The sequence below is a fragment of the Oryctolagus cuniculus genome, chromosome 7 (assembly GCF_051225735.1).
Source record: "Oryctolagus cuniculus isolate XC-2025 breed Fujian yellow rabbit chromosome 7, ASM5122573v1, whole genome shotgun sequence".
NCBI lineage: Eukaryota > Metazoa > Chordata > Mammalia > Lagomorpha > Leporidae > Oryctolagus > Oryctolagus cuniculus.
Window position 1 is genome coordinate 87,959,492 of NC_142873.1, and position 24,945 is coordinate 87,984,436.

Genomic DNA, 24,945 nt, shown 5'->3' on the forward strand with positions numbered 1-24,945 from the left:
GTAAAAGTAACATTTGAGTATAAGTGCTTTGAGCCAGCCTGAGTTTCAGGGCACACATTTGTATGCAATGGCCCTAAATAGAAATGGCTGTAATATAAATCAAAGTAATATTCCATAGAGATACATGGATACATGGTTATGGGTTGAAGGGAGAGTTTGTGTTCACCTCCTCCCCATGAAGGGTGTAGCATTGCAACAGGCTTTGTATAAAAGTGGTCTTTGAACCTGCTGAATGTAGGAGAAAGTACATGAAACAGAAAAAGCAAAAGTTACTAGAAAGTAGAGCTATTCATTTTTGTTGAAATAGAAGTAAGTTTGTAAAATTTTAATTGAGAAAATGTGAAGTTGAGACTCAATAAGCCATTTCAGTATACATTTTAAAATCTATTATATGGAGATTTTATAGCACTTTTTCTATTAATAGTTTCTTTGTGAAGCCATAGTGTATTCATGAAAATCATAACTAACCTCACAAAAATCACAAAATATAACTTGTAGTTTATGAAAGTCAAGTTATGTTTGTTATCAGTACTTGGAAATTTAATCAACATTTAATCCTACTTTTAAATCTACTAATTATAGTAAAATTTTACCTAATTATTGTTTCTAATTGTCAAAGGCCTGGTGACTGTTTTTCCCTCAATATTCTATACACAACTAACTCCATTAAGAATGACTGTATTTTCAATATTAAATACTGACTGGATCATAAATGTTGATATTTTCAATAAATTGAAAAATGTTATATACTTGGCAATGGAAGAAGCAGGGAACCGTCAAGCTTATAGGAAAGAAAGTTAAAAGAAACATTTCATAAGGCATGGATATAACCAGTCACCAAGTTAAACTCTACTATGTTCTAGGCATTGTGCTGGTTTTGGAAAAATAGTGACCAAGACAGATACAGTGGTTGACCTCATGGAAGCAAGTCTAGTGGGGAAACAGGAAGTAAAATAAGCAAATATAATACCTAGTGGTAAGTGTGACGGTCTGAGAAACTGAAGGTGCCATGGCCCTGCAAAACTGGGGCACTTAACCCAGCTGGAGACAAACAAGGGTTAGAGAAGGCGTTCCCTTGTGAACTGGAATCTGAATGTGGGTTAGGTAGCCAGGTTGGGGGAGCTCTAGGCAGATGGCCCTGTAGGAGGCAGAGAGTGTGGAATTCCTGGGAAAGTAGACACATTCAGTTTGGCTCCAGTGTAGCCTGAGAAGCTGTGGCTGTTCAGAGATGAGGCTGGAGCGTCCTGGGAGTCAGGCCGTGCAAGGCTTTGCAGGCCACGTTAGGGGTTTGAAAATTTAACGTAAGGTGGAAGGAAGCCCTGAAAGATCCTGAACAGAGGAATGTGGTTTATGTTTTTAAAAGCTCACCTGTGTATGTGGTGGGCAATGTGAGGGGAAGGTGGAGATAGGTACAAAAACCCAGAGCAAGGCAGACGTGAAGCTGTCTGACCACATGTGACAGAAGAAAGTGTTAGACAGGGATAAATAGCATTTAGGTTAGATGATGAATAAGAACATGGACCTCTGAAATATTTAAGATAATATGGGTGAAATTGCTATAAAGTGGTGACAGGCTAGATTTGTGGAGAAATCCAGGATAAAGCTCAGATTTGTGGTATGGACCATTATTCTCTGTGAGACAGTAACACAGAAGCTATTAAAGGCTTTGTGGAAAGCTGACACATTTGGTTTAAATGCCTGAGTGCCCTCCAGATGGATCCATGTTCTGCAGGTATTTGGATATAGAGAATAAGTTTGAAGTTTGGAGGAGAGATCTGAGCTATGGGCATAATTTGGGACTTGTCAGCTAACAGATTATAGTTAAAATAATTGGATCAGGTAAGAATGGATTATGTATATTCAAGGCAGCTGTGATTGTTTGGTAGTATTAAGAAGGGTCAGCTCTAGAGGAGCCCTTTTAGGTGGTAAAGTGCTTCATTCTGATCTCTAAATTATGTTTGTAATTTGCTGAAGTACACTGGTTTAGAAAGTCATAATGAGAGATTGGGAGGAAGAAAATGTGTCCTCTAGGTTTTACTTTGTCAAGTGCTCTTGAATTATCACACAAACTTCTGGCTTTGGTTTCAACATGTATAGAAAAAGCATATTCTCCTATAAAAATGCCAAAATCTCTCCTATGTCTCTTTAATTTGATGATTGAATTCCCAGATGGAGACAGGAAAAAAATAAAAATTTTATGTAAAGTGAGACAACAGTTTTATGAAAGGTAAGTTTAAGAAAGAAGATTGAAAAGAAATAAATAAAAATGTTCTCGTTGATTGTTTTTAGATGGTACACAACAACATTTTGCCCTATGTCTTATTTCCAGTTTTTAAAATAGTGACTTTTTTTTTAAAGATTTATTTTATTTATTTGAAAGACAGAGTTACAGAGAGAGGTAGAGAAAGAGAGAGAGAGAGGTCTTCCATCCGCTGGTTCACTCCCCAGATAGCCACAATGGCCAGAGCTGCGCCGATCCAAAGCCAGGAGCCAGGAGCTTCTTCTGGGTCTCCCACGTGGGTGCAGGGCCCAAGGACTTGGGCCATCCTCCACTGCATTCCCAGGCCACAGCAGAGAGCTGGATTGGAAGAGGAGCAACCAAGACTAGAACTGGTGCCCATATAGGATGCCGGTGACGCAAGTGGAAGATTAACCTAGTGTGCCACAGCGCTGGCCCCTGAGCTGTGTATTTCTACATGAACTAAATATTCACAAATTATATACAAAGATATTTCTAGAAATTTGTGGAAAAATGCAATTAAAAGATAAATTTATGATTGTACAAAAATGAAATGCATGTATTTGTCTTCAAAAAGTTCATGAAAATGAATATTATGAAAATATATTCAAAGATTTCAAAGATTGCACCAAAGAAAAACCTCAACTTATGTTTTAATTCCGTTTTTCCATTAACTTCTTGGATTGTCTTCAATAAGGAGATTATAAGAAAGAAAATTTCAGACATTAAAATATAATAAACATTATTTTTTGCTACCAATAGAATGATTGGCCAATCCTAGAAAAGTTTTGTATATATAAATTCATTATATGTAACTTATATGTTGAAAAACAGAGTGGGATGTATATCATTTTCATACGTTGCAGGTTGTTATGTGGTTCCTTGTTGCCTTCATGCTGCTTCCAGCAAATGACCACTGGCAGTGAACTGTTCAGATAAAAGGGGTTTGTGTTAAGTTAGATATGAAACTGTGGAATTTCCAGCTCCACTTACAAAAAGAATGTTTTAAGAAAAATGCAGTCCGATTCCTTACTTTTTCAGAATAGCTAGTACTTCTTCATTACAAGTATTAGTTTAAAGAAATGCTTTCCAAATGGAGATTCTTTTTCTAAGATTTCTTAATTTATTTGAAAGAGTTATAGAAAGAGAGAGAGAGAGACAGGGAGAGATCTTCCCTCTACCGGTTCACTCACCAAATGACTACGACAACCAGGGTGGACCAGGCTGAAGCCAGGAGCCAGGAGCTTCATCTGTCTCCCATGTAGGTGGCAGGGGCCCAAACAGTTGGGCCATCTTCCACTGCTTTTCCCAGGCACATTAGCCGGGAACTAGATCAGAAGTGGAGCAGCTGGGACACAAACCAGCCCTGAAATGGGATCCCGGTGTCTCAGGAACTGAGAACTTATTATTTTCCTACCCTATTTTAAATCAAATATTTGTATTTTGAAAATAGGAAATGTTATAGCTTCATTAATATATTTTTTCTTAAAATTAAGCATAATGTTTATGCTCTTTAAGTGTCACTTAATTTAAAGCATTGTCTAAGTTTTATGAGGATGGAGACTGTGTCTGCCTTATTTATCTTTGTATCCACAGGGTCCAGCACAAATTCCTGCATATGGTAGGTGTTCCTTCAAAAGTGTTTAAGGAATGAAAAAAAAAATTGTTCATTAGTGGTAGTCACATGGGTTAATAATCAACATGTAACCCCAATTATCATTTCTGCTATTTCCTTCAAAGATTTCAATATCTAGACCTAAGGAACTATATTGAAAATGAAAAAGTGACATGAACGTAGTTGGTTTTAAGAAATCAAAATAATAATCATGTGAATGAAGTTCATTCATTGTGAGGCGCCATTGTTGTCTAAAGAAATGTTTGTGAATAGGATCATGAGGAGGATATGAATTAAAGATAGATCCCATGAATGTTTATGCTAGCTTGATAAGAAGGCCTTATATGTTTATTCTGTGACAATTATGATGAGAAGTTTTAAAATTTGGATTCTTTTTCAAGTTTATTTAAGGACAGTAGTATCAACAAACACAGGAATATAAAGAGACTATCACATAAGAGGTCCAACATGGAGCAATATCCACTGTTAATCACCCAGGTCATCTAGGCATCTGTTCAGCGTCCTGTGGTGCATTCTGTCAGCTGGTCCCAGTGCCCTCTGTCTCATTCATAACAATAGAGCACCTTCAGGCAGGGTGGGAGTGCAGAGGCTGCGTTTTCTAGTCCTGCCTCTTGCTATATACAGCTCACTTGAGCTCTCATTTTTCATTTTTCTTTGAAAAGACATAGAATGCTCTTGCCAACAATTCCTTTTCCAAAACGGATTTGGATGAAAGCTCTAAAGGCCAAAAGTATTAGACAGATTAACTAAGACAAACTCAGTGCACTCTTCTCTCTTAGCAATGCATAGTTTCACTTTTGAATTTACTTATCCTCTATATTCTTACTCATTTGATTTTTTTTGACGTGTTTGGTATAGAAAGCAAATCTGTAGATTATTATATTCTGAATTCTTTAAGGGAAATATGCCATTCCATTCGATTTGAAAATTACCTAAATAACTGTCATATTATCAGTCTGTGTAGCTTAAACTTTAAAATTGTCTTTAATCTTTGAATGGCTCGTTTTCTGTGACATCTCGCGGCTCTGGAATCACATAGGTGCTAACAGCTTTGAATCCTGCTTGTCACAGACCCAGTTATACATGCATCTGACAAACTACTCCGTGAACAAGCATAATGAGCATTTTGAACGGGATGAAACCGAAAACAAAGGCAGCAAACGTTCCATCAAATGGTTTACAGAATTCCTGCAAGCAAATCAACACGACGTTGCTAAGTTTTGGAGTGATATTTCAGTAAGATTATACCATTCCACAATTATAATTATCTTCTCTCAGCATTAATTTAATATACCATCAAGAATTATTTTTTAAAAAGTTTATTTATTTATTTAAAAGTCAGAGTTAGAGAGAGGGAGAGACAGAGAAGGAGAGATCTTCCATTCACTGGTTCACTCCTTAGGTGGCCACAATGGCCAGGATTGGACCAGATAGAAACCAGAGGCCTGGAGTTTCATCCGTGTCTCACATGTAGGTGCAGAGGCCCAAATACTTGGGCCATCTTTTTCTGCTTTTCCCAGGCTATTAGCAGGGAACTGGATCAGAACTGCAGTAGCTGTGACAAAGCCCGGAGGTGGCTTTATCTGTCTCGCCACATCACCAGCCCCATACAGTCAAGCATTTTAAATAAATAACAAGTTACATTAGATCGGGCAAATAAAGGATAAATGAACAACAAATTACATTAGATTGGGCAAATAAAGGACATTTGCATGAAAGAAAATCACCTGTAATAGCTCTTGCTCATTAGAAATTTTACTGCTTGGGATCGGGGAGAGAAGTAATTTTAGCCAGAGGCAAAAGCATCAGTAGAGGAATGGAGGTGTTATGATAAATGAATTATGATAAATGATGCAGGTTGTCACGTGTGTGGCAGATTTGTGAGGACTTAAGGCTGAGAACTTTAGATCTGAAAACAAAAGCTTAGCTTAGTGGGCAGTAGGGGTTCACTCAGTTTTTGATGGAGCAGAGTGATATAATCCAAACTATGTATTTAGAAGATAAATCTGAAAATGGGGATAGGCTATAGTAAAGGCCAGGAGTAGGTAGAGAGGGTATTTGGAAGGCCCTTTGTAAGTATTAAAAGGGAAACAAACTGTCCTGAGTTGAACCATAGTTAGAGGTGACAAGAAGGTGAACATTGGGGTTAACTAAATCTCCAAGATGAGGAAGAAGTTTTTGTAGATCCTTCCTTAAATTTTAAGGAGAAAATATAGGGAGAATCGGTGTGGCATTAGCTGAAATAGAGTAAGAAGCAATTTATTGTAAGAGGATATAGAGCTTTATTTTGATGATAAAGGAAAACATTCCTGCTCATTTGATGATTTGAAGACTTATAAGACATAATTCCAGTCTTCAAAAACTTACATTCTGATAGGAAAAAAGATGATAATATTAATAGAAGGTAGCAAGCACAAGAGAGCCTTGCATTTGGGTCTGTGGGTCTGTGGGGGATGCAGAGGGAAATCACCAAGAGTGGCTTAGAATGGATGAGGTAGGAGGAGGAGCTTCCTGGAGATGCCAGTAACTGAACTGCGGGCTCAAAGTCCATGAATCTTTGAGGGTAAGTTCCCACTTAGGTAAGCTGAATTTGAAATACTATCTCAGGTGGAAAGATCAGTTGGATGGCTAAAAGTGTACATTTAGGATGTAGTTGATAACAAAGCCATGGCAGTGAATGAAACTAAATGATAACGGTACCAAGAAAAAAAAGGAAACAGATGTGAGAAGATAGCCTTTGTCAATCTAAATAAGAAATATGATTATAAAAATGCTGCAATTGTTTATTTATGTATTTAGCCTATCAGACCAATTTTGTGGATACTCCAAAAACTGTAATGATGACAGTTTACTGTCAGAGTGTTCCAGAAGCATCAAAATGGTGAACTTTATTATTTTCGGACAGTACCTCATTGATGGAAGATCACACTTGATACCTGGATGATTTAATGAATGAGTCATTGGATGAATGGCTCAATAAGACAAAGAAAGCTTTATAGACTCTTTGATATTCTGCTTTTGGTGATCAAAATTTTAGCTTCCAGATGAGTTTGATTCTTTGAGAAGACTTTGTAGAAAGGAGGAACATCTTACACTGTGTTGGTGAGGAAGGTACTGAGAGAATCAGAAAAAAATGAGCATCATTAACTTTATTTACAGGATTTGTAAGTGGTACTTTCCTAATGCAATTGAATTAAGAGAAGGTATACTAGCAAGATGCATATTAATAAGAGGGTTTGGAATTTAACTTTCCTATTAGAGACTAATGAGTAATGTACAGAAATGACTCCAACATGGCCAATGTGGGCCTGTTAAGTCTTAACACTGCATGGTTTTGTCTGTAAATAGTAAGTTTAACATCCTTCTTAGAATGCAAATTAATAATCAATTACCAGTTGGTTATAATCAATCATTTTTAACCTTCCCAAATGATTTTATTATAATTATCTCTCTGTGTTTGAGTAATTATGAAAATTTGCTTTCTTCATTGAGAACTGGTATACTTAATATATCAAATTAAGATAAATCAATGGGATAATATATAAAAAAGGAGCTAGAAAATGCAATTATGTAGTGAATTTTTATCTTAATTGCTTAGTTTACAACTTCTATTAATTCAACTTAGGACATTTTCCCAATGACTTCTTCTATGAGGTTAATTTCACTCTAAAAAGTAACCACCTATTTATGAAAACTAATGTTTATCAGTACTCTCTACAAAGAACAAAGCTGTGTGCTTGTCAAGATTGAATAGGAAATCTATAAGAAATCAGACCATGGAGATTAAAAATGAGTGTAAGCACTCAGTGGATTATCCCATCTGAAGCCGTTTTTGGGTCCTTAAGGTACAGACCTACAAAATCATACTTCAGAACAATGACACCATGTTGGAAATCCTTAAAAACAGTGGGATTTTGTTCGGTTATATTATTCCTGATTTTCCCATCTATTTAGAATCCCACCTTTACAGTTTAAAATTGTGTTGTCTTCTATGTAGCAAAAACATGTATTTGTAATATAGGTTCTAAGACTATTAGTATTCCCTGCCTCCACATTGGCTCCTCTGATCAGGTACTTTGTTTGTTCAAGTGGATTCAGTAGCATCGCCAAAGATTTAGGAGATGACCTTTTTTTGCCTTTTATACACTGTGGTGCTACTGTGAATTTATTATCTTAAACACAATTTTTAAAATATATTTTATTTATTTATTTATTTGAGAGGTAGCATTAAAAACAGAGGGAAAGACAGAAAGGCTTTCCATCCACTGGTTCACTCTCCAGATGGCCACAATGGGCCAAAGCTGGGTAGATCTGAAGCCAGGAGCCAGGAGCTTCTTCCAGGTCTCCCATGCAGGTGCAAGGGCCCAAGCACTTGGGCCATCTTCTGCTGCTTTCCCAGGCCATAGCAGAGAGCTAGCTCGATTGGAAGAGGAGCAGGAGGGACATGAGCTGGCATATGGGATGCTGATTCTGCACATGGAGGCTTAGCATACTACACCACAGTGCTGGCCCAGAACACAATTTTTTGAACACAGCTTTCTACAACATCTGTGATACTTATCTCCAAATAGGAACTCAGTTGTGGTTCTGACATCAGTGATATTAGTCTCTATCTTTCCCCCTTTCCCCATATAATAATTATTGCTCCAACCAGGAAGTGGAATATTTGTGCCTGACCTGACACAGAGGTGAAGTTCTGGAAGAATGATAGGATACTATTCTGAAATAGCAGTAATGATAGTGATAGAGTAGCCAACACTTACTGAAGACTTACTCTGTTTAAGGCACTGAAAGAGTTTTGCATGAAGTCTAATTTTGTGCTTATATCAACCTTTTGCAGTTTAGATTTTGGAAAAACAGCTTACAGAGTTTAAGCAACATGATTGAGGTTGCACAGCTACCAAATAAGAAGGCCAGCAAGTAGCAATGCCAAGAGCAAACCCAGAAAGATTGACTTTGAAGCCATGTTCTTTACTGCCCTTCTGTAATGCCAACGCCTGTAGAGGGGATTTATAAAACAGTGTGTTGTAAGCAAATCAAGTGATACAGTTTTTCCACATTCCATATCCTTGTTTTCAAACTTCAGTGGAATAATTATTTAAACATCAGCATGAATAACTCATCCTAGTAGTATTATGTGTATCCTCACAGAAAATGTTACATAGCCACTTCTTTTTAATTAAAAAAAGAAAGGTAAATTTACCTTAAAGGCAGAGAGAGAAACAGAGAGAGGTATTCTCCCATCCATTCGTTCACTCCCCAAATGTCTCAAACAGCTGGGACAAGGCTGGGAACTCAATTCATGTCTTCCCTGGGGTTAGCAGGTTCCCAATTACCTGCTCTGTCACCTGGTGCCTCCAAGGGTGCCTGTTAGCAGGAATGCTGGATTGGGAACAGAGTGAACTCAGGCACCCTGAAATGGCACGTGGGCATCCCAGCTGGTGTCTTAGCTACTCCACCAGATGCCTGCCCCGATAGCCACTTCTTTGATAGGCAGCACTTCCTTCTTGGATAGACCTTATGGACTACAAAATCACCACAGTACAAAGAAGCACAGCTCTCAGAGGCTCTGCCTTTTGAGCTCGTCTTATTGGTGTTTCCATAATGCTGTTTGTGAAATAATTCAATCTACTTGGAATTTGTCTTCTCTATGGAGCTCCTGCCTTACCTGTTTAACAAACAGAAGCCACATTTGTCTATGTTTACTATACTGACCTTGTCTATGGATGTTATTGATCTTCTGCTAAATGCCAAGTTGAAGGCACTGGGAATGGGGTTATGTAAGACAGATAAGGGCCCTGCTTCGAACAAAAAAGAAAACATACCATGTGTAGTGATGCAGTAAGGAATGGTTACTGGTGGTTACTTTGCACATGAGGGGTTGGGGAAGGTCTCTGTGGATATTAAGGAGCCAGACATGAGGACATAGGGGAAAGAGTGTTTCAGGAAGAGGGAGCAACTAGTGCAAAGGAGCGAAGTATGACCCACTTACGGGACCTACAGAAAGCAAGCATGACAGGAGCATCGTGGGTGGGTGGAGGTCAGGGAAAAGAGTTGGGCAAAATGAAGTCAGAACCGTGGCAGGGGCTGGGTGCCATGAAGCCTTGTGTATCTGGTCAGGATGCTCCTTTACGGGACCATGTTATATTTGGACATATGTAAATGAGGCACAAAAAATAAAAGGCGTTTTAATCTGCTCTTTTATCACGATCTTCATAGGAATTGGTGGTAAAGACTCTGATTGTGGCAGAACCTCATGTCCTGCATGCGTATCGAATGTGCAGACCTGGCCAACCTCCAGGAAGTGAGAGTGTCTGCTTTGAAGTCCTGGGATTTGATATTTTGTTGGATAGAAAACTAAAGCCATGGCTTCTGGAGGTAAGGCATTTGTTCAGAGGAAAGAAGTTATCATTGTTCCTTTGTATTAAAGGAGATGCCTTTCAGGGTGTGTGTGATGCTCTTGTCCTATCAGCTGACCAGAATGAAGCCTGAATGGGAGTATGTCGGAGAAAGAAAGGAAATTGAGGGAGGCACGGGCACTCTGTGGTGCAGCGGTTTAAGCCCCCGTTGCAGCACCTGTGTCAGTACCCGAGCACCAGGGCAAGTCCTGGCTATGCTTGATTCCCATCCAGTTTCCTGCGAATGCACCTAGGAAGCAACAGATGATAGCTCGAAGTACTTGACTCTCTACCACCCATGTGGAAGACCCAAGCTGAAGTTCCCAGCTCCTGGCCTTGTCCTGGTTCAGCCCTGGCTGTTGTAGCCATTTGGAGAATAAACCAGCAGATGGAAGAGCTCTCTGTCTCTCCTTCTCTCTCATCACTTTGCCTTTCAAATCATAAGTAAATAAATAAATAAATAAATCTTTTTTTAAAAAAAGCAAAGAGAAAATTCAGGGAATAAATCAGTTCTGAGAATAAATTAATATGTGTTTGATATTATTTTTCCCAAACTAGCATTGAGAGGATTTCTGGGCCAGGAACTTTGAATATATGTGGGGCTCTGCTTTATTTATTGGTTGGTAACCTGGTGTACTATTTCCTCACCTTCATGGTTCTATCATGTAATAAACTCTGGATGTTGTCTTTCCTGCGTGGGGCCTGGGCTTCAGGGTCCTGGCTTCAGTGTATCTCTCCTTAACTCTTAAAAGAAGAGAGGCTGTACTTGGTCCATTAATCAGTATTTGGTGCCTAAAACCCTGGGTGGCATAGGTGCTGCTTGGACACTGTCTTGTGTGCCTGGGTCTCCTTTCATGTCCTTCCTGGCAACTGTGTGCCATTGGGTGTGTTCCCAATCCCTGGTGTGATTAGAATTGTCTTCAGTTTTCTTTGATCATAAAAGGCCATTTAACATTTGGAGAAGATGGAATAATATGTATTAGTCTGTTTTCTGTTGTGTAGTAGGACACCTGGCACTATCCTTTATAAAGAAAACAGTTCTTCATGGTTCTGGAAATTTGAGGTTGAGGAGCCACGTCCAACCAGGGCCTTCTTGCTGATGGAGTTCGGTGCAGGGCATCATGTGTCAGTAAACATGGAGCACGTGTGTGTGTGTATGTGTGTGTGTGTGTGTCTCCTCTGATTTCTCTCTTCTCTTATAATGCCACCCACATGCAGAATAGGGGCTCTGAAAACTCCTGCCTCCCAAAGGACCACACCACAGCTATTCCTCCTACACTTCCTGATCTGGGGTCATAGAATCTCCTCATGGCCACTGAAATACTTTTTAGGAAAACAGCACCCATCTAAACAGTGTTCACTGGATTAGTTACATGTTTAGGAATATACTGCTATATGAGATATAACCCACAGCTGCCTTTCATTTTTAAATTATCTCCCTTTTTGTTCGTGATTCAGAAGTTAAGAGTTGCATCTGTAATATCGAGGTTTGCATAAGTAGACTGAATGACAGGTAGATTAAGATATTCAAAGTATATTTTTTAGGAATGAATTTGAAGGCCAATTTGAGGGTGTGTATGTTCATCTGTTGTGAACAAACAGTGTGTATCGTATTTCTATGGAAATATGTTCCCTCTGTTGGATATTTAAGTGTGCTCCAGTCTGGGTCCTAGAAATAAGGGGTTTTGTTTATCTTTTGCTTCCCCCTGTTTGTGGATATGAAAACACTTGAGCAAGGCCTGATGTTTTCTTTAGATGTACTTCTTTGTCTGCAGTAATCCTTTCCTCTCGTTAGTGGTACTTTTTTTCTTTTTTGTCCCTGCTACTTATCTTTGGTCTTAAATGGGCTGAGAGAGAAGAGCCCAAAGGAATAGCAGGGAACAGCACTGTGTAGGTTACCTTTTAAAAAACTCATTCACCTAACTGGAGTTTTCCATTAAGCTAAGTCAAAATTCACTGATTAGTTGAATTCTGTATTTTATTTTATTTTTTAAAACTCAAAATACTATTATTTGCATTGCTTCTTCATTCCTTATTCCCTCCTTCATCATTTTCAGGTCGGTCAGATCATTTAAAAAAATTCCATAGTAACAAACAGCTGTGGATAATAAATATTCATTATTTTAAAACAATCAAAAGGGTCTTTGTAGTTCTTGTTTTGTATTTATTCTGCCAGCCAAAATTGTAGTGGGGCTTAATATACATCGTTTAAAAAACCTTTTGGCGCCATCAAGTGGAATAATGTAGAAGGTGCATCTAAGAACATGGTACTGGTTTAACTAGAATAATTTCAAGTCAAATTGGTGGTGGTAAAATTGCAGAAATTTTCAAGCAGCGCAGAACATTTTTTTAGGGGGAAAAACATGGAAGTTGAGTGGATTGTGACTATACTAATGCTTTAGGGACCCTTAAATTTAACAAAGTGGTGGGGATGCAAGAAGACAAAATGCTTGCCCTGCTCTGGTGGGGACTCACCTGTGCGTTTTATACAGTTATAAGTAGAAGGAGGGGACATGGATTTAACACAGACACGGGATTGATTTGTCTGTAACCGTGTATGTGTTTGAGAGTTTATTAAAAAAGAAAAGTTTGCAAAAGAAACAGCTGAGAAGAGTTTTCAAGACTGCTGAGAGAGAGAGAGAGAGAGAGAGAGAGAGAGAGAGAGAGAAGGTGAGGGTGGGCAGAAGGCTGTAGGAAAGAGAGAATTACAGTAATTTAGGAACACAGAATTTGTTATTGATGCTTTAATATGTGCAGGAAATGGTTGTGTTTGTGTTGATAATAAAACTATGTTTTAGAAAATTAATAGTATTCTAATCTAATTTGTTTTCTAATAATTGTTATTGTTGCATGCATTTACAAGCTGCTGGACTTTAATGCTCTAACATCTGCTGGGATTTGTCCATTTCAGAATGAGGGCAGGAAATGAGAAGCAAAGGAACCTCAGCATTACAGAGCAGTTGGCTGGGTAGAGCCCCAGTTCCCACAGTTTCTTCTGTCAGCGCCTTGCAGTTCTTCTTCTAAGTTTTTTCTTCACCTTTCTCATGAAATTTAAAAGCAAACAAAACCCAAGAATAATCGTGAATGATAAAATTGAAAAAAGTTTTCTGCCTTTACACTCTAGTTTATTTTCTGAAGGTACATTTGTTCGTGGGTTTGTTTCTTTTACATTATAGCAGAGAGAAGACAGGAAGGGAGGTATGAAGTTGTTTTAAACGAAGACCTCAATACAGTCCAGGAGGAGGGATATGCCTGACAGAATTCCACCCTGCAAGTTGTCATGGAATTCCTATGGAATTCTGTAAAGATACACAACATTCCAGCGTGCCATTTAGTCCTCAGTTCTTAAATATCTTGTTTAGTTTAGATGAGATCTGGCACATTCAGGGTGGTATGGCTGTAGATTGTCCTGTTTATTTTATAATCTTGTCACACATAGTAACAGAGCTGTCATTCATCTTTCATTATAATTTTCAGAGATTTGCATTTGTATAATTGAAACTTTTTTCATGTAAATTGCTTTGCCCATTCTCTGAACTTGTAGGAAGAAATGTTCAGAGCTTTGAAGTAACAGATTGATAGACTTTCTTTCTTAAATTGATTTGGAATAAACGGATGTTGCAATTCTCAAGCAATTTCTTTCTCCTTGAGACCTTATCACAAAGACATGATGTCCATCACCTTGTAAATCAGAAACCTACAAAGAACTCAAAATACAATATGGGTTATCTCTGTAGAAAGAAAGCCATGCATTCATCAAAATGCTGGCATGATGAAAGTTTCTCATGACACACTGTTAAGAGAAAAACTGGGGTTATAAAATATACTTTTTATAGATGTGTGTGTGTTTTAAGATTTATTTATTTTATTTGCAAGACAGATTTAGAAAGAGAGAGGGAGAGGTAGAGATCTTCCATCTGCTGGTTCATTCCCCAAATGACCACAGTGGCCAGAACTGGGCCAGGCTGAAGCCAGGAGCTTCCTCCTGGTCTCCCACGTTGGGGCAGGATCCCAAGCACATGGGTCACCTTCCGCTGCTTTCCCAAGTGGATCAAAAGAAAGCTGGATCAGAGGTGGAGCAGCAGAACTCAAACAGGTGCCCATATGGGACACTGGTGCCACAGGTGGCGGCTTTACACACTATGTCTTGGTGCTGGCCCTGGATATGTTTTTTAAAGATAAAATGCTATTTTAAAAATGCATGCATAGAAAATATCTGTAGTACTATTTACCAAATGGTCAACAGACTTGAAGGAGTTCCAGGAAAAGATGCCAGACTGGTACATTAATTCCTTCCAGCTGAAATTGCCTGAACAACCTTGTATTGAGAAAGGGCCATTTGGCTTGGCTTCTCCTGCAATGCAGCAAGCTGTAAAGATCCCTCTGTGGGAGGGGTCCTGCCTGTGTGAAGGCCGAGAAATAGCCTTGATCACCGCAGACTGGCAGTCGGGGCTGTGGTGCACCTGAATAAACAGACTGGCAGGAGTAACCCTTATCTTCCACTGTCTCCCCCCGCCCCCCTCCCCAGTCTGTCTCCTCATGACACTCCCAGAGTTTACTGTCCTAGTCCAGAGATCGATTTGTCATGTCACCCCTTCACAGATGTGTTTGTGTGTGTGTAAAAGTATAAAGGCATCATACCTTGATGATTTCTTGGACTTAACACTCTTTTGAATCTCCATGTACATGTGCAGTTCATAAAATTGTGTGCTTTTCTCGTGTTGATCAGCGTTGACTGCATTGGGGTCCTAGATCCAGCCAAAGAGCCGACATAAGAACTAAGGGGACAAAGGGGATAACTCCCCCTCCCCTCACTAGGTATTGGGGTTACAGCTGATCCTTTCTTGTTTATCTTTCTGCAGTGAACCTGTGCCTTGTTTCTTTTTCTTTTTTAAGATTTATTTATTTCAAAGGCAGAGATACAGAAAGAAAGAGAGACAGATATTCTATCTGTTGGTTCATTCCCCAAATGGCCACAACAGCCAGGGCTGAGCCAACCTGAAGCCAGGAGCTTCTTCTGAGACTCCCACGTGGCTGCAGGGGCCCAAACACTTGGGCTATCTTCTGCTGCTTTCCCAGGTGCAGTAGCAGGGAGCTGGATCAGAAGTGGAGTGACCAGGGCTTGAACCGGTGCCCATATGGGATGCCAATGCTGCAGGCAGAGGCTTAACCTTCTACACCACAGCACCCACCCTCCCTGCATTTCTAATTAGAGAAATTGTATTGCTGGATGATTTATTGAGTGTAATGTGGTATTTCCTCAGGGTCTAGTTGTAGAATGCATGCGAGCAGCTGTTTGTCTCTTGTGATGGTTTTGTATAATTATGACTAGTAACTTATATTCTGTTTTTTTTTTTTTTTTTTTTTTTTTTTTTAAGAAAACCTAAGAGGTTGGGGGTTGGTGATCACAAAGCTGAATCTCGGTTTTTGAATTCAGCAGTATTCTTAACAATTGATTTAATTGATTAAGCAATTTTCTTAAGCATCTGATATTGCAGACTTTACATTTTCTTTCCTTTCTTTTTTTTAATATTTATTTATTTCTTTGAAAGGCAGAGTTACAGAGAGGCAGAAAGAGAGAGAGAGAGAGAGAGAGAGAGAGAGAGGTCTTTCATCCACTGCTTCACTCCCCAAATGGTCGCAATGGCTGGAGCTGGGCCAATCTGAAGCCAGAAGCCAGGAGCTTCTTCTGGGTCTCCCACTTGAGTACAGGGTCCCAAGAACTTGGGCCATCCTCTACTGCTTTCCTAGGGCATAGCAGAGAGCTGGATGGGAAGTGGAGCAGCCAGGACTTGAACTGGCGCCCTTATGGGATGCCAGCACTGCAGGCAGCAGCTTTTACCCATTACATGACAGCGCCAGCTCCAACAATTACATTTTCATAACAACAATAAAACCCAATATCGGTAAAGACCAAAAAAAAAAAAAAAAAAAAAAAAACACCTGTAGCTATTGAAGTGGTAGAATATTGTATAGTGGATTTCAGGGTATAAACTGTCGCTTCTTACTTTTCATCTTAACAAAACCTTAGAAATGATGTCAGCAAGCAGAATGGTAGCACATTGCCTACTTATTCCCCTTACAATCCTTGCATAGTTAGAAAACTTCATGGGGTCTGTAGCTGCCCTTAGCAGTCTCTTCTGAAATTATCATTGCTGCCTTTTGAAATGGAGTTTGATGAATTATTGTTTGAGCCAGGTAGCAACAAACTAGCTTTGTTTCTAGGCAGCAATAGATGAACTTATCAGGAGGAGCTGGTTTGGTGCAGAGAGGGCACTGATCACTTCTGTATGGGAAATCTGTGCATGTATAGGATTATTATATATGTCGGTAATGTGAATGCCATCTTCTGTTACTGTGCTCCCAACCTTTCTGTCAGGGTAAACCACTTCTAACTTCCATGACGTGAAAGGGAAGGAGCCAGGTAATGCTGGCCGTGAAGACGCAGGAGTGAGGCAGCCAGGATGGACTGGCGCTCGTAGTCACTCCCTCGTAATTGCTTGACCTGTGGTGATGGGGAATGGAGATGTCCCAATGGTGACGGGGTCATCCACCTTGGGAAGTTTTGAGAGTCATTGTGCAGCCCTGCTGGTTGAAGATCCTCATTAGACTAACAAATATGTGTTGAATATTTACTGAGTTTCCAACATTAGGCTGCTTTCATTGTTTTCTTTGTAAATTTTAGATTAACCGAGCCCCAAGCTTTGGAACTGATCAGAAAATAGACTATGACGTAAAGAGAGGTGTGCTGCTGAACGCTCTGAAGCTGCTAAACATCAGGTAAAGTATTTCCTCCATCTCTTGGAACTTTTTCTCCAATTTGGCAGAGATGAGTCATTTACATGAAATTGGCTTATAACCTTTTATATTTTTTCTCTTTACACTTTGAATTTGTTGATCTGTTCCTTAAACTGATACTATTTTTTTAAATAACAAAATCTTTTCCTTTCTCCCCATATATGGCTCTTCCCTCCTGTGTAATGTTCCACATATGTGGTAAATGCAGTCAGATTATGCCAGTGGTGGTATAGTTATTTAATATCGAGCATGAGGTTGAATTGGAGACGTCAGTTCCTTTAGGAGACCCTCTGGATTGCCTTCCTCATTTTACAAGAAGACCCGAAAGCACAGAGGGGTCATTCAGGAAAAAGAAAGAAATCGCAAACCTGAGTTCTGGCCTTGCTGAGCAGGGATCTCTCTGCTGGATTGAGCTGCCTGCGCAGTGAAGGGCAACGTTCTGACTAGTAGTGCAGACACAGAGGAAACAAGATCTGTGGGCAGACGTAGAAGGAGTGATGGTGGGCTGGTTGCAGTGCACACGATCATGGATTTCAAACATTTGACGTGCTTTTATGTGGGAAAAGCTGAACTCATCTTGAAAGAAGTGTGTCAGGAGTTTTCCTGAACTGCTTCCTAGAACGGTGTGGTGTTTATCGTTTTAAGTGTTCCAAATGAAGTTAGTGTGTTGGATGAAAGGACCTTTGAGGTAGTTTAAGCTCAAGAGATTTATGATTTCAAATATTCCAAATTGTCACTCACAAATTCCTGAAGAATTAGGGGATGCTCCCAAGCAGTTGTTAAAGTATTTCCACATTTAGCAGATACTTGACCGAGAAATAGCCTTGTGTGGAAAGCATCATGAATGCAGGCATTGGAAATGTAAAGCTGTTGATAAATGTTTTTTTTTTTTCAAATAAACTTTAGTGAGTACAAATTTCATAACAACTTTAGGAATATAGTGATTCTTCCCATCATATCCATCCTTTTACCCCCAACTCCTACCCTACCTCCTCCTCCCTCTCCCATTCCAAGTCCCATTTTCCATTAAGAAAAAATAAAAACTGTTCCCCAACAGTCAAGACAAGGGCTGTTCAAGTCATTGCTTCTCAAAGTGTCAATATCACTTCTACAGATTTCCTTTTAGGTGCTCTATTAGTTATTCAGGTCAAGGAGAACATATGGTATTTGTCCTTTTGGGATTGGCTTATTTCATTAAGTGTAATGTTTTTCAGATTCATCCATTTTGTTGCAAATGACCGGATTTATTTATTTATTTAACCACTGTGTAGTATACCATAGAGTAGTACATAGCCCATAATTTCTTTATCCAGTCTTCAGTTGATGGGCATTTAGGTTGATTCCATGTCTTAGCTATTGTGAATTGAGCTGCAATAAACATGGGGGTGCAGATAACTTTTTTAGTTAATATAGCCGCTTCTTTTGTCTGATGAAAGGCTGACTTTTCTAAATTCTATTTTAGTGATCCTAAAAGAAATGAGTAGAAATGAGGGAGGTGTAGAATGAGTAGATTTTGTTTAGCAGATACACATGCATTAAGTATTTTAGATTATTTAAAAAATGTGCCTGTACATTTTTGTGTGTGTGTGAAAGTTTAGTACTATTATTCAAATAAGCTTGTGTTTAGGGTTTTGTTTTTTTTTTTTTTTTGGTTTGTTTTTGGCATGTTTTCTGAATTTGACAATGATGACACCCACTTAGGACATTAACTATGAATGTTTTGGGTCTTTTTAAAAGGTTGTTTAGGAGCTGGCATAGTGGCACAGAGTTAAACTGCTGCTTAAATGCCAGCGTCCCATCTCAGAGTGCTAGTTCAAGTCCTGGCTCCTCTGATTCTGATCTAGCTTCCTACTAATGTGCCTGTGAAGCCAGCAGAAGATGGCCCATGTGCTAAGACCCCTGGCACCCAGTGGAAGACCAGGATAGAGGTCTTGGCTCCTGGCTCCAGCCTAGTCCAGCCCTGGCTGATTGTGGCCATTTGAGGAATGAACCAGCAGTTGAAAGATCACTCTCTGTGTATCGCTCTGCCTTTCAAATAAATCAATGAATAAATCGTAAAAATTTTTATTTAAAAGCTTATGTTAATATGTTACACATTTTTATGCAGTACAGTGAAATATTTCAACACGTATATATAGTATAAACAGATCAAATCAGGAAATTAGTTGGATAATTTTGTTGGAGCCTATGATCTCGTCTCTTCTGGACTTTTTTTTTTTTTTAAGATTTATTTATTTATTTGAAAGGCAGAGAGACAGAAGCAGAGAAAGAAGTCTTCTATTTGCTGGTTCACTCCGCAAATGGCCACGCCAGCCAGAGCTGTGCTGTTCCGAAGCCAGGAGCTTCTTGTGGGTCTCCCACGTGGGTGCAGGGGCCCAAGCACTCGTGCCATCTTCTACTGTTTCCCAGGCCATAGAAAAGAGCTGGATTGGAAGTGGAGCAGCCAGGCAGGTCTCGAACTAGTGCCTATATGGGATGCTGGCACTGCAGGCGGTGGCTTTACCCACTATGCCACAGTGTTGGCCCCTGGACATTTTTAAGAGCCTATGCTAGGGGACCAGTATTGTGGCACAGTGGGTTAAGCTTCTACCAGAGATAGCCACATCCTTATGGGTGTCCTGGCTACTTCACTTCCAATCCAACTCCCTGGTAATGCACCTGAGAAAGTAGTTAAAGATGGGCCCCTGAACCCATGTGAGAGACCTGGATGGAGTTCCAGGCTCCTGGCCTCTACCTGGTCCAGCCCTGGTCATTGCAGCCATTTGGGGAGTGAACCAGTGAGTGAAAGATTCTTTCTCTCTGTCTTTGCACTCTGCCATTCAAACAAATAAATCAATCCCTCACCCACCCCCCCCCCCCCGCCAAAAAAAAAGCAGGTGTGTGTGCATCCTATGCTGTACTAGGAGCTAGAGATAGAAAAATACATAAAATTTCCTCTCCTTAAGTGGCTGACTTATTGAAAGGGAAATATATGCTCATATATAAGTACAATAGAATAATAATCACCTAAACCTAGTTTTCTTTCCTTGCTTTGCTGGTTGATGATGAAACTATTTGCATAAAACTCCAGGCTACAAAGCAGAGAGTTCTCCTTAATTCCTTTCTTATTATTCTGAATCAACTGAATCGTGTCAAATTTGTGACTACCACTTAATTGCCTTTTCTCCTTTCCAAGTGTAAGAATTTCTTATCTCTCTCTTGGACTTTTTTTTTTTTTTTTTAAATCAGTTTCCTTCCTGCTTCTGGTATAACTCCCACCCCATTTTGCAGCTTCCACTCTCTTGCTCTGCAAATCATTCAACAACTCCTTGCATTTATTGAGTGCCTACTACTACTGGGGTAGGTATCAGGAATTTAAAGCCTCTACTGCTTCCTTGATTTCTAGCTTGACTATCTTGTTTGCCAATATGCCATTCACTTGGATAAAGATTATAGGCGAGAAATAGGTTTAGAGAAAGGATGGAGGCAGGTAGAAAGAGAAAGAATTTTAAACATGGTTATTTTTAGGTGCTTTGAGACATGAAGGCAGAATTGTTTAGTGGAAAATTGGACATACAGGACCCCAGGAGGTAGTGATATCTCTTTGATTGACATTCATGTGTAAATCACAATAGAATTTAATGAATGAGGTCACAGAGTGTATATTTTGAGAATTAAAGAGGGGCAAGGACAGAGAGAACCCCAAGCATTGCCAACATTTGAAGAGATATTTATAAACTCTGATATTCTGATCAGATTGTTTCTATACTATCAGATAAACTTTAACATCCTTCACATTATATACAAGGCACCTTTTGATATCTGGTGAGTTTCCACTCTTGTTTTTTTTTAAATTTTTGACAGGCAGAGTTAGACAGAGAGAGAGAGAGACAGAGAGAAAGGTCTTCCTTCTGTTGGTTCACCCCCAAAATGGCTGCTACGGCCTGCGCGCTGCACCGATCCGAAGCCAGGAACCAGGTGCTTCCTCCTGGTCTCCCATGTGGGTGCAGGGCCCAAGCACTTGGGCCATCCTCCACTGTCCTCCTGGGCCACAGCAGAGAGCTGGACTGGAAGATGAGCAACCGGGATAGAATCCGGCGCCCCAACCGGGACTAGAACCCGGGGTGCTGGCGCTGTGAGCTGTGGCACTGGCCTCTACTCATTTTTTTAAAATTGTGGTAAAATATACAATTTACCATGTTAGCCATTTAAAAACTTTTTTAATTAAAAATATTTTAAAGATTTATTTTATTGATTTGAAATGTAGAGTTACAGAGAGAGGGAGAGACAGAGAAAGATTGAGGGATATTCCATCTACTAGTTCACTTCCCAAATGGCCTCAAGGGCCAGGAGTGGGCCAGGTCAAAACCAGGAACATAGAACTCCATATAGATCTCCCACATGGGTAGAAGGGGCCCAAGCACTTGGGCCATCTTCTACTGCTTTCTCAGGTGCATTAGCAGGGAGCTGGATTGGAAGTAGAGTAGCCAGGACTCAAACTGGTGTTCACATGGGATGGGATGCCAGCATGGCAGATAGTAGCTTAACCCACTGCACATGACTGTAGCCCCCCCCCCCCATTTTAACCATTTTTAAGTGTATAATTCAGCGACATCAAGTTACATGCACATTGTTATGGGACTGTCATCATCGTCCCTTTCCAGAATTCTTTTGATGGTGCAAAACTGCAACAATGTACCTACTAACCACTACACCTCATCCTCCCTTCCCCATTATGGCAGTCACCAATCTTCTGTCTCTGATTTGAGTGTCCTGCTGTCATAGTCCACTTTTCTGCTGGCTGTCAGTGAATCCCACAAACTGGGTAGCTTGCATATAATAAAGATCACGGTTCTGGGGATCCAGATGTGAGAGGACTCTGCATCTGCAGAGGGCCTTCTTGCTGGTGGAGCCTTCTGCAGGATGCTGAGGTAAGGTGGTACAGGCATCATACAGGAAGACAGCGCAAGCCAGCTACCCCAAGTGTGTCTGTCTGTCTCTCTCCCGTTATAAAGCCATTAATGCAGTTATGGGAGCCCCATCCTCATGACTCCTCTAATCCTAATTACTTCCCTAATTTCCCACCTCTGAACACTGTTACAATGGCAATCCAGTCTCAACAGGAGTTGCTTGGTGGGAACAAACATTCAAACCATAGCACCTATGCTGAGTATCTTACGGAAGTAGAATAATGCAGTTATTTTTCCTTTGTTGCTAGTTCATTTCTATTAGTATAATGTCTTCCAGTTCATCCATGTTGTAGAATGTTTCAGAATTTCCTTCCTTTTCAAGACTAACATTCTGTTGTACATAATGCCACATTTCTATTAACTCCTTGTGTAAAACTTAGCCAAGCCTGACTTTATATTTGAAGCCCTCTGTTGATGGAAATAAACAGGCTCTGTGAAAATTTTATATGAGGTTAGTTCAGGGCAGAATATGACTGAGAGAGGCCTGGGAGAGAGATACAAGCCTGATGACTTTTAATAAGTTTTAGGAAGTATCCTGAAATGGTCAAATTCTGGTCACAATTTATGTATAACATGGAAGTAAATTTTCATTTATCATTACACTGTGAGCATGTATTGGCTTGGCCCAGAAGAGCAAATTTTAGCTAAGCAGGAGCAAATTTTCTCACAAGTTGGGCATTAGTTTTTTAAGAACATGAGTTGTTACAGACATCTTCAGATACAAGATACCTTGAAAGGAAGTTACTAAAAAGAAAGCTACCGATTATACTTAAGAAGGATGTTTCTGGGACCAGATAAGCTCTAGATCAGGACAAAGGATTGTTTAAGGTTGCGCTGAGCCGGTGCCGCGGCTCAATAGGCTAATCCTCTGCCTAGCGGCGCCGGCACACCGGGTTCTAGTCCCGGTCGGGGCGCCGGATTCTGTCCCGGTTGCCCCTCTTCCAGGCCAGCTCTCTGCTGTGGCCAGGGAGCTCAGTGGAGGATGGCCCAGGTCCTTGGGCCCTGCACCCCATGGGAGACCAGGATAAACACCTGGCTCCTGCCTTCACATCAGTGCGGTGCGCCAGCCGCAGTGTGCTGACCGCAGCAGCCATTAGAGGGTGAACCAAGGACAAAAGGAAGACCTTTCTCTCTGTCTCTCTCTTTCACTGTCCACTCTGCCTGTTTAAAAAAAAAAAAAGGTTGCTCTGAATAACTAAAACAAAACATCCTATGTGTACATTACACAAGTCAGATCGACATGGTGGATACTCTTAATAACCCAGTGTCCACATACTTCTCAGACGGTTCTCAGGAGATGGCTCTCTTGAAGGCTTTGCAAGCTTTCTAGAGGCAGTTTGTTCTCAGTTTGCCCTCTTGGCCACCTATCACTAGTTTGTGCATATGTAGGCAAACCACCAATATGATCCCATATAGCTGAGAAGGCTCATTCCCAGAAGGTCTCTCAATGGTGATGTAGCAGTGATTTCAGACTAGTAAAGCTATAATTAAATAATATCCTGGATCATATCTAATTGTGCTGTTATTATCTGGGCTTTTACTTGGATCTGTTGACATCTACAGCATCTTGACCAACATTTGCAAGCAACTCATTAGCAATAAATGACAGGAGAACAAGAATGACTATAAAAAGAATATGTCCTAGATAAGATACACTGAATCAGAGGGTAACATGTATCCTAATCAATGAAAATTTTTCTTACAAACATTGTTGTGTTCTTTTACTAACTCCAACATGTATTTGTCTTCTTTATCATAGTCAATTATTGGATCTTGTGATAGAGCTTATTGTTATCAAGTCTTGGTTTCGTATTTTTTAAAAAATATTTATTTGAAAGATAGAATGACAGAGATAGAAAGGGAGATCTAGAGGGAGGGATTTTCCATCTGCTAGTTATTCCTCAAATGACTGCTACAGTTACAGGATGCAGTCAAGACCTAGGAACTTCCTCCAGGTCTCCCATATGGGTGGTAGAAACCCAAGTACTTGGGCCATCAACAGCTGCCTCCCAGGCACATTAAGAGGAAGCTGAATTGGAAGCAGAGACAGAGGTGGGTCTCAAACTGGGCACTACGATATGGGATGCAGGCATCACAATCCATGGCTTACCCCACTGCACCACAACACCTGCCCAGGTATTTTATTTTTAACTTTTCTTCAGGCCAGGCTATTTCTGTTGGGATTAAACCATGGAGAAGAAAGGGTGGTGTCTTAGAGAGGATTAATTAAAGGGAGTCTACTAATGCTTATATGGTAAAATTTAAATACAACTCTAATCATTATCACAACCAAGTAAGAACTTATTCCAAGGATAATGCCAAAGATCCCAATCATGATCTTTAATAGATGAACAGGATCAGTGGATATAAAAATATAAGAATATAGGTCAAAAGCAAAGCAAATTTTGGAGTCATCAGAGTTCATCTGTTTGGGTCATTTTCCATAAATGCAGACAAGTTTTATCGATGGCTTCAGAAGTCTGCTTTGGTTTTATGTGTTGATTCAGGTACATGCTTGAGATTTAAACCATGTATTCAAGAGTTGACTCCCTTCAGTTTGGTGGTGCAGGAGGCGGTCAGGAATACTTGATAGGGTCATTTGCATTGAAGCTGTAAGGAGTTCTTCACTGAGTTGATTTTCAATACACCAAGTGCCCAGGGCTTAGTCTGTGGTCTTTGATGTCTTCATCTCTTGGAAGCTCACTGGGAACTTAGATGTTTTAGTTGCAAGCTCATGATTTTGGAGGTTGTTTTTCCCCTTTTCAGTTGCAGTCTAGGACAGTTGGTCAGCTAGAGTCACTAGACCGTCAGTGGGAAGACATACCTAGGTTACATTATTTTTTTTAATTTGGAGATTAGTTTCTTTAGCAAACACTTCTGTGAAGCCAGAATATAGAAGGTTGTCATTTTTGTGATTTTTAAAAA

General features: G+C 40.0%; 1 protein-coding gene across 11 annotated transcripts in view; it reads left to right on the plus strand.

Annotated features, from left to right (window-relative positions):
* The window catches only part of TTLL7 (tubulin tyrosine ligase like 7), a 159,865-nt gene that overhangs the window by 65,081 nt on the left and 69,839 nt on the right, over positions 1 to 24,945 (plus strand). For all 11 annotated transcript variants that reach the window (XR_016237231.1, XR_016237229.1, XR_016237230.1 and 8 more), the window contains exons 8-10: positions 4,947 to 5,111; positions 10,095 to 10,253; positions 16,959 to 17,053. Coding sequence is in view for 7 of the 11 variants with exons in the window: in XM_070076955.2 (XP_069933056.2) it covers positions 4,947 to 5,111; positions 10,095 to 10,253; positions 16,959 to 17,053 (419 nt within the window). In the remaining 4 variants the exon portion in view is untranslated. The remainder of the gene's footprint in view (positions 1 to 4,946; positions 5,112 to 10,094; positions 10,254 to 16,958; positions 17,054 to 24,945) is intronic.